At 38.4% G+C, this 15,898-nt stretch overlaps 1 protein-coding gene across 2 annotated transcripts in view; it reads left to right on the top strand.

The window, feature by feature from the left end:
* The window catches only part of PAXIP1 (PAX interacting protein 1), a 36,419-nt gene that overhangs the window by 4,963 nt on the left and 15,558 nt on the right, over window positions 1-15,898 (top strand). For both annotated transcript variants that reach the window (XM_030494028.1, XM_030494019.1), the window contains exons 2-6: window positions 948-1,082; window positions 3,028-3,071; window positions 8,800-8,863; window positions 9,851-9,964; window positions 13,618-14,262. In XM_030494028.1, coding sequence (XP_030349888.1) covers window positions 948-1,082; window positions 3,028-3,071; window positions 8,800-8,863; window positions 9,851-9,964; window positions 13,618-14,262 — 1,002 coding nt within the window. The remainder of the gene's footprint in view (window positions 1-947; window positions 1,083-3,027; window positions 3,072-8,799; window positions 8,864-9,850; window positions 9,965-13,617; window positions 14,263-15,898) is intronic.

Below are 15,898 nucleotides of genomic sequence, written 5' to 3'. Positions count from 1 at the left end.
GTGAGGTGTTTTGCATTTTCTGAGGAAAGAGCAATGGAATGAGACATTTCAATTCCAGCTCTTTTAGGTAGTAGCTTAGGGAGGACGTGTCCTTCTACTAATTTTTTTCTTTCTTATTTCTCTTAAATCACTTAGTCCTCCATCACTTCTTTTCCCAATACATCTTTATTAGAATGTTTTCCTCTCTCAAGGCTTATAACTTTTTTGCTTGCAGACCCTTCTCATACCATGGGGGTGTTAGATGCTTCATCTGTCTGGCTGCACTGTTTCAGAGCAGCTGGATGGCTTCTTCAAACTTACTCGTATGCTCTGGAATGGTATATTGATTTGATCTAGAAATATTGGAACCAGTGTGTCGGGTAAGGGTGGAATTCTTAGCTGTTAAATGAACATTAACTCTTTTTTTCTTTCCATATCCAAGGTAAGTAAGTGGCAAAATCTGGAAGAATCCCTATGAAGACTGCAATGTACAGTTAGGATGTCACCTTTTCTAAGGTGACCATTGGGTTACCTTTTTTAAACTTCAAGCACTTCTTTTAAAGTTTATTGAAACACTTGTAAGGCTACCATACGAGAAAAACAAAAACTGAGAAGAAGGGTTTTCTTCTCAGTGAGACAAAATTGTTTTGAGGTGTTTTTTGAGAAATGTATGTTTTGAAAAAATTTTGACATTTTCCAGATTTTTGCCCCAGCCTGAATTATTTTTGGAAAGTAAATCTTCAACTTGAATGATTGAAATATGGCAGAGGTTTAAAACACTGTCAGTCAGGTTTTAACTAGGGTGCACTTGGCAACTTCAGAAGGAGTGCTAGCCGCTTACAGGAGGACAACCAAGAGAGAAGGTCATATTCATTCCTCTCACGTGTTAGTGTGTTCTTGCATTAATGTTTTTCTTTAATAAAAGGTGTAAAAATTGTTGACTTCTCCCTTTTCTCTTTTGGGTTTAGGTTATTCAACTTCTGAAAGCTGGGAAAGCAAAGGAAGTTTCTTACAATGCACTGGCTTCACATATAATTTCAGAAGACGGGGACAATCCAGAAGTTGGAGAATCTCGTGAAGTTTTTGATCTTCCTGTGGTAAAGGTGAATGACTCATCAATGATACTGTCAAAGTACTGACATGGATACTTCATTATTATAACAGAAAATAACTCATGTTTGGATGATAACCAAATGAAATGTATCTTCAAAGATCTTTTATTTTTGTTACACAAACATTTTTATCCTGATTGGTAGACTTCTGTTACAGTTCTATTCCCTCCTTTCTCTTGTTGCTCTGTATCTATCAGTGGGTCGGGGTTTTTTTGTTTTGGGTTTTTTTTTCCATATTCTTCCTTCAGTGGTCTGTGAGATGGTGTCCTATTAGCTGTGCTTTGGAAATGTTTCTGATGGGAAGGTTCTTACAAGCTTCTGGCAATGGAAAACCTCAATTTAGAATAAGTGGTAGACTGCTGAGGGTTTTTTTTTTTAAACACATGTAATTGGCAAGGTGCAAAATGATTTTGTTAATTCTGCGTATGTGTACTGTGCTATTTTTAAACACTAGGAATTTGCAGAAAAATAGATTCTTTTTCTCTCAATTTTTCAAGGTTTTCTTTTGTTTTGTTTTCCCTATTTGTACTGGAATTACTGGTATTTTGTTACTATCTTGGGTTATTTTTCTAGTGAAAGATTCTGGGCTTCATGTTTGAATATGTGAACTTGTCACTCTGCAAGTAATAAGAATTACTTGCAGAAAACCCACTAGTATTTCACTGCCAATACCTTTGGGTACATAATTTTGGATTATTTCTTCCAGATGATTGCAGGTGGCAGTAGAGAATTTTGATAGCTCATGTCATGAGAGTTCACCTGTCAATGTGAAAATATTAATTAATACAAAAAAAAATAAAAGGTGCTTAGCTAGAGACCTTATGGCTCTAGTGGGTGTGCTGATTAATTTTTAGTTCCTTTTTCTGAAGTGTTCTATGGCACAATTCTAATCTTATAAACAAGAAGGCTGCTCCATTCTCAAGTGGAGGAAGGACATCAGTGTCCTAACAGTGCTTACTGCTTTCTAATGCCATTTACTTAAATAATTTAATTTGATGTATAACTGCTACTAGCTGAACTTTTTAATAGTCCAAACGAGAGCAAGTCTTTTAGTAATGTCACTTAGTTCTACCTGAAAACAATCACAGCATGATTTGTAATCAAGAAGATTAGAGTAAGTATTAAGTCAGAGGCAGAGGTAGCTTGTTAGAATAAGGAAGAGAAAACCTTGAGGGAAGAAAATGGAAAATCTCTTTTTTTCTTTTTTTTTTTTTCTTTCAGAGGATTGAGGAGTTATGAATGAAATGGTTTTAGTCAATTTTCTTTGTGTATGCCTCCTTCAGAGAGAAAGAGAATAGCAAGAATTCAGATACCATAAACATCGCTACCACAATATATTTTGGTTTTGTTTATTTTTTGATGAAAAGTAATCTCATACTGAATGTGATGGCACTTTTTCCCCTTTTTCCCTTATACTGTATTGGGACCACTGTCCTACATCTCCTCCATTCTGCACCACCTCGTTCTCTCCCTTTGAGCCCTTCTGTCCTAGAATACTGTCAGTTAGGGGCTTGTGTGCTTAGCAGCCAGCATTGCTGTGTGTTTAGAAACTTCTTTCTATGTAAGGTTCTTGACTCCATGTGATGAGTGTAAGTTAGGGCGTTTTGTGTGGGGGTTTGTTTTTGTTTGGTTTTTGTGGTTTTTTTGAGCAGGGAGAACTGGAAAAAAGAGGGTGAATAAGTACTGTAAATGGCACAATAGAAGGACAAGACAAAAGGGGTCTTGCTCCCATATTGCTGCACAACCTGTAAGCAATCTTAGAAGTAAATCAGAAGAGTCTTCTTTTGTAGAGGCCTAAGTACAATGTCTGAAACACTTAGACTTTCAAAGCTGGGAGATACATACTGAAACTAGCTATAGTACGAACTTGGGAGGTAATTCATATTTCATACATGCGGATCAAGGTTTTCAATACGTTGTGGTTTTTATTTTTCAGCCTTCCTGGGTGATCTTGTCTGTTCGCTGTGGAGCTCTTCTGCCGTATCCTTTAAGTTCAAATTTGAATCAGTTCAATAGGAAACATGTTAAAATAGATACCATCAAGGGATTAAAGACTCTTTCACATTATGTACAGCTTAAGTTTTTAAAATGATGGGATGTGTTTTGCTTGCCACGATTGAAGTGTGCTTGGAGCTTCTCATCTTGCTTAATTTTTCCTCTCCCTCCTGCTATTTTGGATGTTTACTAGGTGTTTGCAAGAAAACTCATCGCTGGACTCAAAGCATTTTATCTGGAAGTTGATAATTAACTGTGAGGATCCAGGAAAAATCTTACTGCTGGAGTGCAGTAAGGGGGCAAATGATAGCTCAGACTAGAATGGTCTGTTCTGCCTTTTGTAGAAGCAGGCTTAAGTAAGGGATAAATATGCAATAACTCATATCAACAATGTATTGTAAATAACACTTTAAAAACACAGAGTGTCAGTATTCCCATTTTTGGGATTGCCTGTCCTTGCCTTTGGTAGGCCCTTGTTGTTCATGTTTGGCTTGATCTAGTTCTTGTTCCTTGTTTGGAGCATTTATTCTTGCATAGGGATGACATTTTTTTCCTCTTCTTGTCACATATTACCATTTCTTCTTTCTTTATGTTCCCCTCAATTTTTATATTGGATCATAGGAATGGTGAGAATGGCTAGAAAAAATTTCATGCATTTTTTTCTCACACCATTTGTGATAAAGATTCTGTGTATGGAAAAGCTGAAGCAGAGCAACACATTTCAGTACAGATATGAGCAGACGATTACAGCAAACAATGCCAGGGCTAGGGAGGTATGCTGTCAGGCATGAGATCTCATTTTTGGAATGAGATTAGCAGGTGGTTGTGTCTATAATGGAAAACAAGAGGTGGTAGACACAAGGATCTAGGTGTTTGTATTAGGAATTCAGATACTAATGTGTGTCAGTGATTCAGAATTTGTGTTTTATGCCCAGTATTTCAAGGTATGTACCTTTGCATCTTGCTGTGTCTCCACTGTTTTGGAAACAGCCTCTATTTTGTCTACTTACACAGGAGAATTCAGCTCAGGGAGTGAACTGTAGGAAGAGAAAGCATCGAATTCATCAAATAAAATGATATAGTGAGGTCTTTGCAGCTATTTTGATCACGATAATCAACGTCAGATAGGATTCAGCAGTCAGTGTGAAACACTTGCTGTAGTCATAAATAGTTTTCTGACTGAAGCAGAAGAAAGTTTTCCATGAATGACTTGGCTTCCAAATGGGAAAAATGCACCAAACATTACATGGCAAAACCCAAATTAGCATGGCTACTCCTGTATTAAAAATAATCTGATTATTGTGATGTGATCTGGGCTAGTGATTTTTGTCTTTTGCATCTGGAAATAATAAATGTGTTTATCATCCTTTCATCATCAGGATGGGAATGTACAGTCGCTTATGTCACATGTCTGTAAGCCTTTTCCCTGTTCCTGAGGGCTGGTTGAAAAAACAATAAAATAATTTGGAATTAGCTACATTTTCAGGCTTAAGTCATCTGGCATTGCATTATTAATGGTGTTCTTTCCTATGGAGAAGTTGTGTTATTAGAAAATTGGTCTTCCATTTGAAACCAGGGTTTTTTCAAAGGGTACTCTACAAGCTGGCGTAATTACATACCCAGAAAAGAAATCAACAGATAAAACCATGGAGCGATGCTGTCCATAACGAAATTGTAGCAATAAATGTGTGAATGTAGTCCTCAATGGCTATTGCTCAGGAAGTCCTTATTGTGGGTGTATAGGAGTGGCCAAATAAAAAGACCAGGTCTCAGTAGTATCATATTCTTGAGTTGCATGGAAGTAGGAAGATTGTACACCTGTCAGCAATAAACGTGTCCTCGGACCTTTGCCTTTATTCTTTCTAGCACTTCATGTCCTTAGAACCTGGTGGTTTTAGTTTTTATTCTGAGCCTTACAGTGCTCACTAAAATGGGTTGTTAAGTCTTAACTTTGTTCTGTTTCAGTCTCTTTACGACTTCTAGTGCTGTGGCATCTGGCCTTTCATTAGGGTTTTAGGTACTACCATAATGAAAAAAAATACGGTAGTTAATAGGAATAGCTATCTAAACAGGGTCCAGAAAGATAGAGGTTTGAGATTCTACATTTTTGTCTTTTCTTTATGTTTTAATTTGGAGATGTAATGCTCAGCATGGTCACTGAATTTCTGAAGAAACAAGTGCTAGAAACATCTTCTGTCAGTTAGATGTATGGATCTAATAAAAGCCTTAAAGATTTTATGTTGGCTTGCTAATTCCCGTACTTACTAGATGGGCATTTTCCTGTCAGTTGTTAAAGGTGAAGCTTAATGTAGAAAGACTTAGTACAATATAAAAGCATAATATTTTTGCTGATTTCTTGTAAATACATTTTAACATCCCACTGTGAAAATTGTTTTCACCAGGGGAACTTCAGAAGGCAAAGTGGTCTTCTCTGGTTCCCTGCCAGCTGATGTTCGCGATATCTGACCTGCAGTTGAAGGGAAGTAACAGAAAAATTAATAAGGAAGCAGCCTTTTTGAAGAAGGAAAGGCAGTTTCATGTGTGAAAACCTCAGTTATGATGCCATAAAGAGGGCTGGTGATTTCTTTTTTAATTCTGTTGATAGTAGCAAAAGCAAGAGTGAGGAAGGTTTATTTTGTCACAGTCTTGTACAGATGAAAGAGGGTCACAGCCCTTCTGAATTTTTTGTTGCTGGGAAGAAAAAAAGAGTGAGTTTTGTTTCATTCCCTCTTTTTTGTTTTCCAGACCCATGTGGAACATTATTGTTGTGCTGCTTGTAACTATTTTAAGAGGGTACATTTCGCTGCTATTCTTTGGAGAGTGAAAGCTGAAGTCAGACTGATGGACCCTTTAAATACCAAGCTATTGCTGTTAAGATGCTGGGAGCACATGTTAAGGCAGGGAGTAGACAACTGTGCACTTTTGAAAGATCCATTACTGAATCTCTACCTTAGATGAGATACTGAGCAACGCAGTGAAATTTAGGATGTTCATCTGACTTGAACTTTTTGGTAATGGCAGTAATCTATTCTTAAATTTTAAAGTGCTCTGGGCTTTGTTAGCTTGCTCTGTGTTGTCTCTTCTGGGTCTCAAATTGCTGGTGCATCTGTCAAAAGCACAGGGAAAATAATTTTGTTTTGAAAATCTCAGTGTGTACTGGTAACACAGTGCACATCTGTTTCTGTAGCTGTTTTTTCCAACAAGATGTGCATGTATCTTAGACACAAATCATATGAAAGTACAGAAAAAAGAGGGAAGTTACAGAAGTCACATGGTCCATCTGTCTTTCCCAGGTCACTTCTGTCAAACCATTCTCTCTCCTGTTTCACAAGGCCTCTCCCATGGTGGAGATTTCATCGTTTTGCCAGTCAGCTTGCAGTGCTTCGCTATTGTGTTGCTAGAGTTTAGCCCCATTACCATGCTGCAGTCAAACCCTGTTTTGATTTATCTGAGCCACTCTGAACAGGGAGAACAATCATAGAATAGAATCCTAGAGTTCAGGTTTGAAAAGACCTTTAAGATCTTTGAGTCCAACCCATTAACCTAGCACTGCCAAGTCCACTATTAAGCCATCTCCCTGGGTGTCACATCTACACATCTTGTAAATATCTCCAGGGATGGTGGTTCCACCACTTCCCTGGACAGCCTGTTCCAATGCTTGACAACCCTTTTGGTTACAAAATTTTTCCTAATGTCCAATCTAAACCTTCACTTGGGGAGCTTCAGGACGTTTCGTTTTGTCCTATTGCTTGTTACTTGGGAGAAGACATCGACCCCCACCTCACTACAACTTCCTTTCAGGTAGTTATAGAGAGCGATAAGGTCCCCCCCCTTTTCTCCAGGCTAAACAACCCCAGTTGTCTCAGCTGCTCCTCCTAAGACTTCTTCTCCAGACCCTTCACCAGCTTCATTGCTCTTATTTGGACACACTCCCGCACCTCAGTGTCTCTCTTGTAGTGAGGGGCCCAAAAGTGAACACAGTATTCAAGGTGCAGCCTCAGCAGTGCTGAGCACAGGGGGATAATCACTGCCCTGGCCCTGCTGGCCACGCTATTGCTGATACAGGCCAGGATGCTGTTGGCCGCCTTGGCTGCCTGGGCGCAAGCTGGCTCATGTTCAGTGGCCGTCAGTCAGCACCCCAGGTCCTTTTCCACCAAGCAGCTTTCCAGCCACTCTTCCCCAAGCCTGTAGTGTTGCATGGGGTTGTTGCGGCCTGAGTGCAGGAGCTGGCACTCTGCCTTGTTGAACCTTGTACCATTGGCCACAGCCCATTTATCCTGCCTGTCCAGATCCATCTGTAGAACCTTTCTACCCTTAAGAAGATCAACACTCCTATCTAGCGAACTTACTGAGCGTGCACTCAACCCAGATATTGATATTATTAGACCCTAAATTCATCCTCCACAATTAAATTTGGTGTAAATATTTTCAAACAGCTGTAACCATGGTTGTACATAATCTTGCACTCTAGCAATCCAAGCAAGGGCTTCAGTCCCATTCTTTTGAACCACAAGGTTTCTTTTCCTGAAGTATTTCTACAGTCAAAATAGTAACCATTATCAACGCAGGTAAAACCCACGAAAATATTTAAATCTCTTAATACATTTGCTAAGATACTATTTTCTTAGTTTGAACCATTATTTAAGCAGAGCAGTTAATGAGCTAAGCTAATATGTACTGTTTATGGTATCATTCCAGTTTGCAAGGAGATACGTATTGAAAGGAAGAACTCCAGTAAAAGTGACAGAAACCAAGACTGAGCAGTTCAGCGCATAAATCTAAAAATGAAATAAACATCCATTTGTGAGTCCCTTTTTGACCGCAGCTTCTCCGAGGTGTTTACAGCTGTGTCCCTCCTTACACTCAGTTTGTTATTTTCTTGATGCATGAGCTTGTCCCTTGATTTGTTTGTTGTTCAGTGTCTTCTGTGGAGTTAACAACCATCTGTATGCTAGGAAACTGTTTTTTCCAGTCTTCAAGATAATGCAGAAGGTAGGTTAGATTCCAGATGGTATCTTCAACCAAAAACTTTACCGTTTGGTTACGAAACTTTGCCATTCCTGAAACCTCTGGCTTCTGCATTGCTTTCTAACCCATTTTCTTCCCTTTTTTTTTTTTTTTTTCTTTAAGACTGTGCTTTTATTTCTTGCTGGTATTAAATGAAGTCGTCCATCTGATGCTATCTTTTTAGTAAGTGTGCAAAAAAGGCACCTATACTTTCTCACAGGTGTCTGCTATTAGCTTTTGTTTTAGAAAAACACACTTTTCTTGGTCTGTCTTGGTTTATTGAATTTCTTGTGTAACATCTTACTTCTATATTGTCTGTTGCTGACAAGCAAAAATTTCTTCAGATTCTCCCCTACTTTTAAGCATGGAAAATAAGCACTTGGTAATGGAAGGAAGCTCTTGATAATGACTTGGTTCCTATAAGCTGAATATCCTGAGATGGGCTGAGGGAGATGTTCTGGGGAAGAGGCAAGTTTATCATGTTACCAAAATTGGTCATAATATTAGAGGTATCCTGATCCAGTTTGCACCTCATTTTTTGTCTTGATGCGTAAAACTTGGAAAGAGACAATATGCTTTTTAAAGAAAAGTTTTTGAATGGTCAGATACTGGATAAGATCTTACAAGTACTATGCGCACTACTTCCTTCTAATGTCCCTCAGGAAACTCATTTAAATTATATGCATCCTTGACATCTGCTTTCCAGTGTAAATGGCTTCTCTCCAGAATCGTGTCAGATCTTTTTTGGAGTCACTGCCTGTCTCTCTCAGGTAAGAAGTGAACCGTATTTCAGTCTATTCCAGTGTACAATATGTGTGCTATGGTGTTCTTTTGAGGAGAGAGAGCAGTTTTTCTGTTGTACTGACTTTTTTCTGTATGTTTGGTGAATTATCACCTAAGACAGTTTTTCACTGAAAATGAGGGCATGAACGTTTCAAACTGTGAACATTCAGTCAATATTTATCTTGTATTCAGCCATGTGGTGATTCTAAAATGCAGAGTACACTAGACTATAAATTCTTTGCTCCTATTCTTCTGGTTTTGCATTAACAAAATAGTCAGCATGTTTTATCTACTTACGCACTGAAACCCTAATAAGGGTGCCAGTGAATAAAGTAAGTGGAAAAGTGGTGCTTCAGTGGTGCGTGTGTGTTCACAGCCAGCTCTACACATCTGTGACTGGTGTGAGTGCGTGCAGGTGGACAGAATCAGTGCCTGGTTCGTAATGTAATATGTGTTTATATATACTTTAGACTTTTTACCGAATTATTCCTGTAATACTAAGTGAATGGTAATAGCTTAAGAGCATGTAGCTTTCTTGACAGGGGAGGGGGACATTGCTGTGACATGAGTTGTTAGAATTAAACACTTCATATGTTTACGCAGGCTATTAATTTGGTCTGCTTGTTAAAACTCTGTTTAATGGATTTAAACAGGTCGTCTAAGATAAATCTTACTTGCTTGATCACTACTTTTTTCTCTTCTGGAAGGTGATATATTAGTGTTGAGTTTTACAGGAGTGTGAAGAGTGTTTCCCCTTTGTCTGCGCGGGTTAATAATGATTGTTTAGTGTGTTCTTGTTTTGTGGTGTTTTCTTGTTTCTTTTTCTCTAACTGTCATACTTATTTGGTGTTTAAAAGTGATAGGTAATACATTAGCTAGAGTTGTAAATAGTATGTCATGGATTGTATTAAAATTCTTCAAGCAGAAGGCAGCTGGTTGCACAGAACTAAAAGGCTTATTTACCTTCCTTTTAGGTTTCATCTGAAGATCGAAGTACGCTGTGGGCTTTGATTACTTTTTATGGAGGGAATTGCCAGCTGAGCCTCAATAATAAGTGTACTCATTTGATTGTGCCTGAGCCAAAGGGGGTAAGAGTTTATTACATGTGTGATTCTTCTTGCTGTATCTCTCATTTGCTTTTGAATAATCAAAAATTTTGCATCTCCCCAAAGTTAGGGTTCTTAAGACTGTTTGTTAGTCTTGAAAAGCTAAATTCAGCACAGTTATGCATTGCAGATATTCATTCATATTTATTTTCTGCATGGCTTTAAGCCTGATTAAATAAAAAGATGGCCAATTTCACAGTGGTATTTGTATTTTTAGTTGAACAGAGCATTTTATTCTTTATTCTGTTTTTCTTAACCTAATTTTGACATGTCACAGTCATTAGCGATTATGATTTGTAAATCTGTAGATACAGAATCAATGAAGAAAATGAAGGACAAAATTGAAACATTGTATAAAATGCCCTTCCATGTTATGAGGAGAAAGGAATGAAGAGAGCAGAAGGAGGAACAGGTGTTTTTTGTTGGTGGTTTGTTTGGGTTTTTTTCTCTTAAAGAGAACTCAGAATCCCTCAGTTCACTCCTTAAAGAGATGGTAGAATAAACAGTACACAGCATTTGTGTCGAACTGCTGATACAGCAGTCATGCTTCAAATCACTCCCATCATAGCATCTATTTCAAGTTGGAAGGGACCCTTAGGATCAAGTCCAACTCCTTGCTCCTTGAACTAAACCATATGACTAAGAGCATCGTCTAGATGTTCCGTGAGCTCTGGCAGCCTTGGTGCCGTGACCACTTCCCCAGTGAGCCTGTTCCAATGACCAGCCACCCTCTCAGTGAAGAACCTTTTCCTTGTGTCCAGCTTGAATTTCCCCTGACGCAGCCTCATTCCATTTCCTTATGTCCTATCATTGGTCACCACAAAGAGGAGATCAATGCTTCCCCCTCTGCTGCACCCTTTGAGGAAGATGTAGACTTCCATGAGGGCACCCCTCAGCCTTCTCTTTGTCAAGCTGAACAAACCAAGTGACCTCAGCTGCTCTTCGAGTGTTGCTCTCGAGACCTTTCACCATCTTGGTTGTCCTCCTCTGGACACACTCTAGACAGTTTGATGCCCTTATTAGATAAATTGAGGCGTCCAAAACCACACAGTACTCAAGGTGAGGCTGCCCCAGTGGAGTGCAGAGTGGGACAGTCACCTCCCTTGACTGGCTAGCTATGCTGTACTTGGTGCACCCGAAGACATGGTTGTCCCTTTTGGCTGTCAGGACATGCTGTTGACTCATATTCAACTTACCATCAACCTAGACTGCCAGATCTCCTTCTGCAGGGCTGCTATCCTGCCTCTCATCCCCCAGTTTGTTCGTAAAACCAGGATTACCCAGTGCGTAGGTGCAGAATCTGGCACTTGCACTTGTTAAATTTCATACAGTTGGTGATTGCCTAGTTCTCTATCCAGATTCTTTTAAGACCTCTCTATCCTCAAGGGGGTCCACAGCTCCTCCTAATTTAGTACCATCATTTGACTTCCTATTCCCGTGTAGGAAGTAAAGTGTTGTTGCCTGTATGCAAATAGAGAAACAGAATCGGAAAGATCAGGAAACTGGCTAAAGGCAGTGTTGAGCCTATCAGAATAGCCTCCTCTACTATAATGCTGGTAATGCTTTGGTTGTAACAGTTCACTGAAACTTCATGAAGTGTTCAGGTATTCCTCTTCCTGAAGAAGAAATACATTTGTAATTGATTTAGAGTGTTTGTTCATATCCTGAAAGTACTTAAAACAAATGGACATTCATTTAAAAATGATTCTTTGGATGCTTTTAGTTATTGAGTATATTATTGTCCCTTTTCATACTTTGGAGTTAATATAAAATACCTAATACTAAGAGAAAAACGTGCATGAAAATAAATTTATGAGTGCAATACATAGAAAAGTGCTTTAGAATGGAAGATGGGGTGGCACTGTCTGGGAGAAGAGAAAATGTGGATATGGGAAATACTTTTTCTTCCCTGTTTCATTTGAAACTATAAGAACCTTTGCAGTTTTTTGTTTGGGATTTTTTTGTGAGGGGAGAGGGGGAAGGTTGTTTTTTTGGGTTTTAAGTGCATGATCTTTCTTCGGTGGAAGATTTAGAAGGGTGTACTGAACACCAACCTCGTCTCCTGCATCACAACAAAATGTAATGCCTGGACAAAGAGCTTTGCTACCTAAAACGGTGTTTTTAAGAGGCAATGTTACACATTTAAAAAGTGTTGCCTTAAATCAAGCTTTTTAGAGCTGAGGATGTTGTCTTGAGCTTGCCATTCAAGAAACTGAAAAAAACACATTAGCGTTTCATATCTTGTTTAATTTACATAATCATTGAATGGGAATGATTTTATAGGATGATTACTTAAAATGCTTCTAAGTCCTGCTGCTCCTCTCTGTACTACTACAAGGGAATCTGCAGTAGTTTGTAGTGAGAACTGTTTGACACTAAGAAAACTTAAATGATTGCTTAAACTAGACACAAGATGATCAAACAACATTCTTAATAATTCTCACCACAAAGAAAGAATGAAAACTCGTATCTGCAAACAAACTTGGTTTCATCAGTAATCTTTTTATTGTGTATGAATGACAGTTTCATTGTAGAAATAACTCTAGACAATCATTAAATTAATTTCCTCTGAATGTGCTGGTTGTTAATTTGTATTGTTTGACATACAAAGAAAATCCCAGTTCAATCACTTTTAAATATTAGATCCTGAAATTAGTTTCAAATCTTCTACAGAAAGTTGGGGGTTTAGTTGGGGGTTTTTTCTCCCCCTCCTCCCCTCCCCCCCCCCGGATATTTGTGAGAGGTTTCCATCAAAGACGATGTTTGAATAAATAGAGCACTGGTTCTGTGTCTGTTTGTGTTTCTTAGGAAAAGAAACAGTGAAGCTTTACTATTTGTGTATATCTTCAAATGATATATGAGTAAGGAGGAAAGAATAAAGTTTTCTAATTTGTCAGCATTGTAACCTGGAATGGATTCAGCTAGTATTTGGAGAGAACTGTAACTTTCAAGTTGAGGGCAACATTACAGTTTGCAGCTTCTGAGAAGGTGCATGGGAACTATCCAGCTGTTTTCTGGCTTGTATTCCTGCTGAAATACATTTTTATCAGTTAGCACCTCGTAAATATTTGTCTATATTTTATTGTGAAATTCTGATTTTTCCTTAAATGCTTTTTCATGGTGGTGTGGTGTTGTTTTGTTTTCTTTTCCTCTTTCCCTCCTCCCCTCCCCCTTAAGAACGTTTTTTAGTGGAGAAAATGTAAGTATAAACTGTATTTAGACTCGCCTTAATGTCCAGCTAAAACTCAGCTGCATCTTAGTGTTGACTGTGATGTTCTTAGCTGCTGGAGTTCTGAAGGTGTTTTCAGAACCAAATTAAATGATTTTCAAATCCTTTGGTGATTGGGTTCGAGAACAATTTGGGTAGTGATGTTTTTGCAAGTGAAGACTTAACCTGCAGTTGTGTTTTCTGAGTCCTTTGTATTATAAATGAGTAAGGTTTTGTTTTAATCTCTTGGGGCTGCGTGGTTACATGCAGCAGTGTGGTTTGTCTTGTTGGTTCTCAGAGAGATCACTTTCTGTTGTTGGACAGCCTTTTACGATTGCCTCCTCAGGCTCTAGCCCTGCCCTCAAAAAAGTTATTTGGTATTTTTTTGTCTTTAAATAAAATATTTATTATTTTTTTCCCTCCTCAGGAAAAATATGAATGTGCTTATAAACGGGAAAGCATTAAAATTGTGACACCAGACTGGGTACTGGATTCTATAGCTGATAAGACTAAAAAAGAGGAGACTCCTTATCATCCTCGTTTAGTTATATACGAGGAAGAAGAGGAGGAGGAGGAGGAAGAAGAGGAAGAAGCAGAAAATGAAGAACAAGATTCTCAAAATGAAGCTAGTACTGATGAAAAATTGTCAAGCCCAGCATCTTCTCGAGAAGGATCACCTTTGGGTGATCAAGTTTTTTCACCAAAATCTACTACTGCTGATAAGGCAAAAGGGGAACTGATGTTTGATGATTCTTCAGATTCCTCTCCAGAAAAGCAGGAAAGGAATTTGAATTGGACACCAGCTGAAGTCCCACAGGCATCTGCAGCAAAGCGTAGGTTGCCTCAAGGGAAAGACTCTGGTTTAATCAATTTATGTGCCAATGTCCCGCCAGTGCCAGGTAATATTTTGCCTCCAGATATGAGAGGCAATCTAATGTCTTCGGTACAAGGTGCCCAAAGTTCTGATCGACAGGAAATGATGGCAACGTGGAGTCCAGCCGTGCGGACATTAAGGAATATTACTAATAGTGCTGATATTCAGCAGATTAATAGACCATCAAATGTAGCACATGTAAGTGTTGGATTTTTAATTTATAAGATATTGGACTTTTTCTTAGGAACTATCGTATCAAAGAACTTCAATTTCCTTTTGTTGTTCTATAAGTGTACAAAGGATTAAAAGTTCCCCCTATTACTTAGAAGTTGTGGCAAAATCCGTAACCTCCCCATAACAAGTAACTTAATTCCTAACAGGTCCACACAAGTAAGAGCAGATTTGCAAAAAATGTTGGGAAGAGTAAAGTTGTGTTTAACTGTAGTGTGGTTTAGAGTTTCAAGTATTGATTTCTTGGTAAGAGCAAAAAAAGTACTAATTAATTTAGAATTATTTGGCTAGTTCAGGAAACCTGATTTCATGCCTTTCAAGCTTTTCATTCAGTGCAAGAAATTATTTGTGCTATAAACACATAAAACTGTGAAATTGATTGTTCTCACAGTAGGTTCAGTTCTATACTGTGGTGTTCTGATGGGCATCATTAAGTTGTTATATAGTATAGTCAGGATTATGACGCAGAAGTCCTAATTTACAAGTTCTTATGCCACTCGTACAGTTGAAATAATTGCAGCTTTTGTGTTGGATTTATTTTTAGAAGAAAATAAAAAGCGAGTGAGCATGCACTGAAATAACTTGCATCATTGAAATTCTGAGATGTTCATGGGAAGGGAACATAAGAAAAGTAGATGCTGGTAAATGTCAGACATATCTTTTTCTAAAATAATTGCACTGGTGCATTTATTTGGATGTTCATCTGATGGTAAAACTTTCAAAGGTGCCTGAATAATATAGAAGCTTACAGCGAGTACTTAAACACAAAAAGTGGAGCCACTCAGAAAAGTTGGTTCTTTGTTGCCTGTATGACTTCTGAATATGAAATGGAAATACAGGCGTGATTTTAAAACTGAGTCTTAGATTCCTCTTCTCAGTGCCTTGAATTGTTTGAGGACTGAGACTTCTGGGTAAGGACTGCAGTAAGAACTGCCAATGTCCTAGTCAGTTGGCAGTGCTGCTAAGTTTGCTGAACAAACACCACACAGCCCGGTCACTGTACTCTTTAGTAATGTCCCCGTGGAAGTATTTTTCTGTAAATAATATTTATAGAGCTACAGGGCAGTTGATAGTATCATGCTTTGGCTAGACTTTTGATTTCCAAAAGTCAGTTAGACTAGGGACTTGACTATGGTGTTTCAAGGACTCTTCTCAAGTACCATATCAGGCTGCTGTGTAGGTTGCCATTCTAGTTCCAGCACGTGGAGAAGAGCTTTGCATCTTAGAATTGTGAATCTGCTTCCTGAAGGGAGGAATACCAATTCTGTATTTTTCCATGTAACTTCCCTCTGGCTAGCTTAAATTGTACTTTGTATCCTGCTTGGGGATCAGTCTTGGGTGTATTCCATGTGTTGGTGCATAATCTTGGAAAGTTAATGTTTAATTTGAACCTCAGATTTCTGCTGAATGGCAAGATCTATAATAATAAGGCATTTTGCAGATGCAAAGTTTCTTTCTGAATATAACCCTAGGATACTTTTGAAAGTTTTATCCCTTTATCTTGTAATATGTGTCCTGAAGCTTCTGTAATTTTGACTTTTGGGACTCTTTGTGGAGAGCAGTATGAAGATCTCTCTTCATACTCAGCCATGGAAACATTCTG

Source organism: Strigops habroptila, chromosome 1 (genome assembly GCF_004027225.2).
Source record: "Strigops habroptila isolate Jane chromosome 1, bStrHab1.2.pri, whole genome shotgun sequence".
NCBI lineage: Eukaryota > Metazoa > Chordata > Aves > Psittaciformes > Psittacidae > Strigops > Strigops habroptila.
This window is presented reverse-complemented; position numbering and strand designations above follow the sequence as displayed.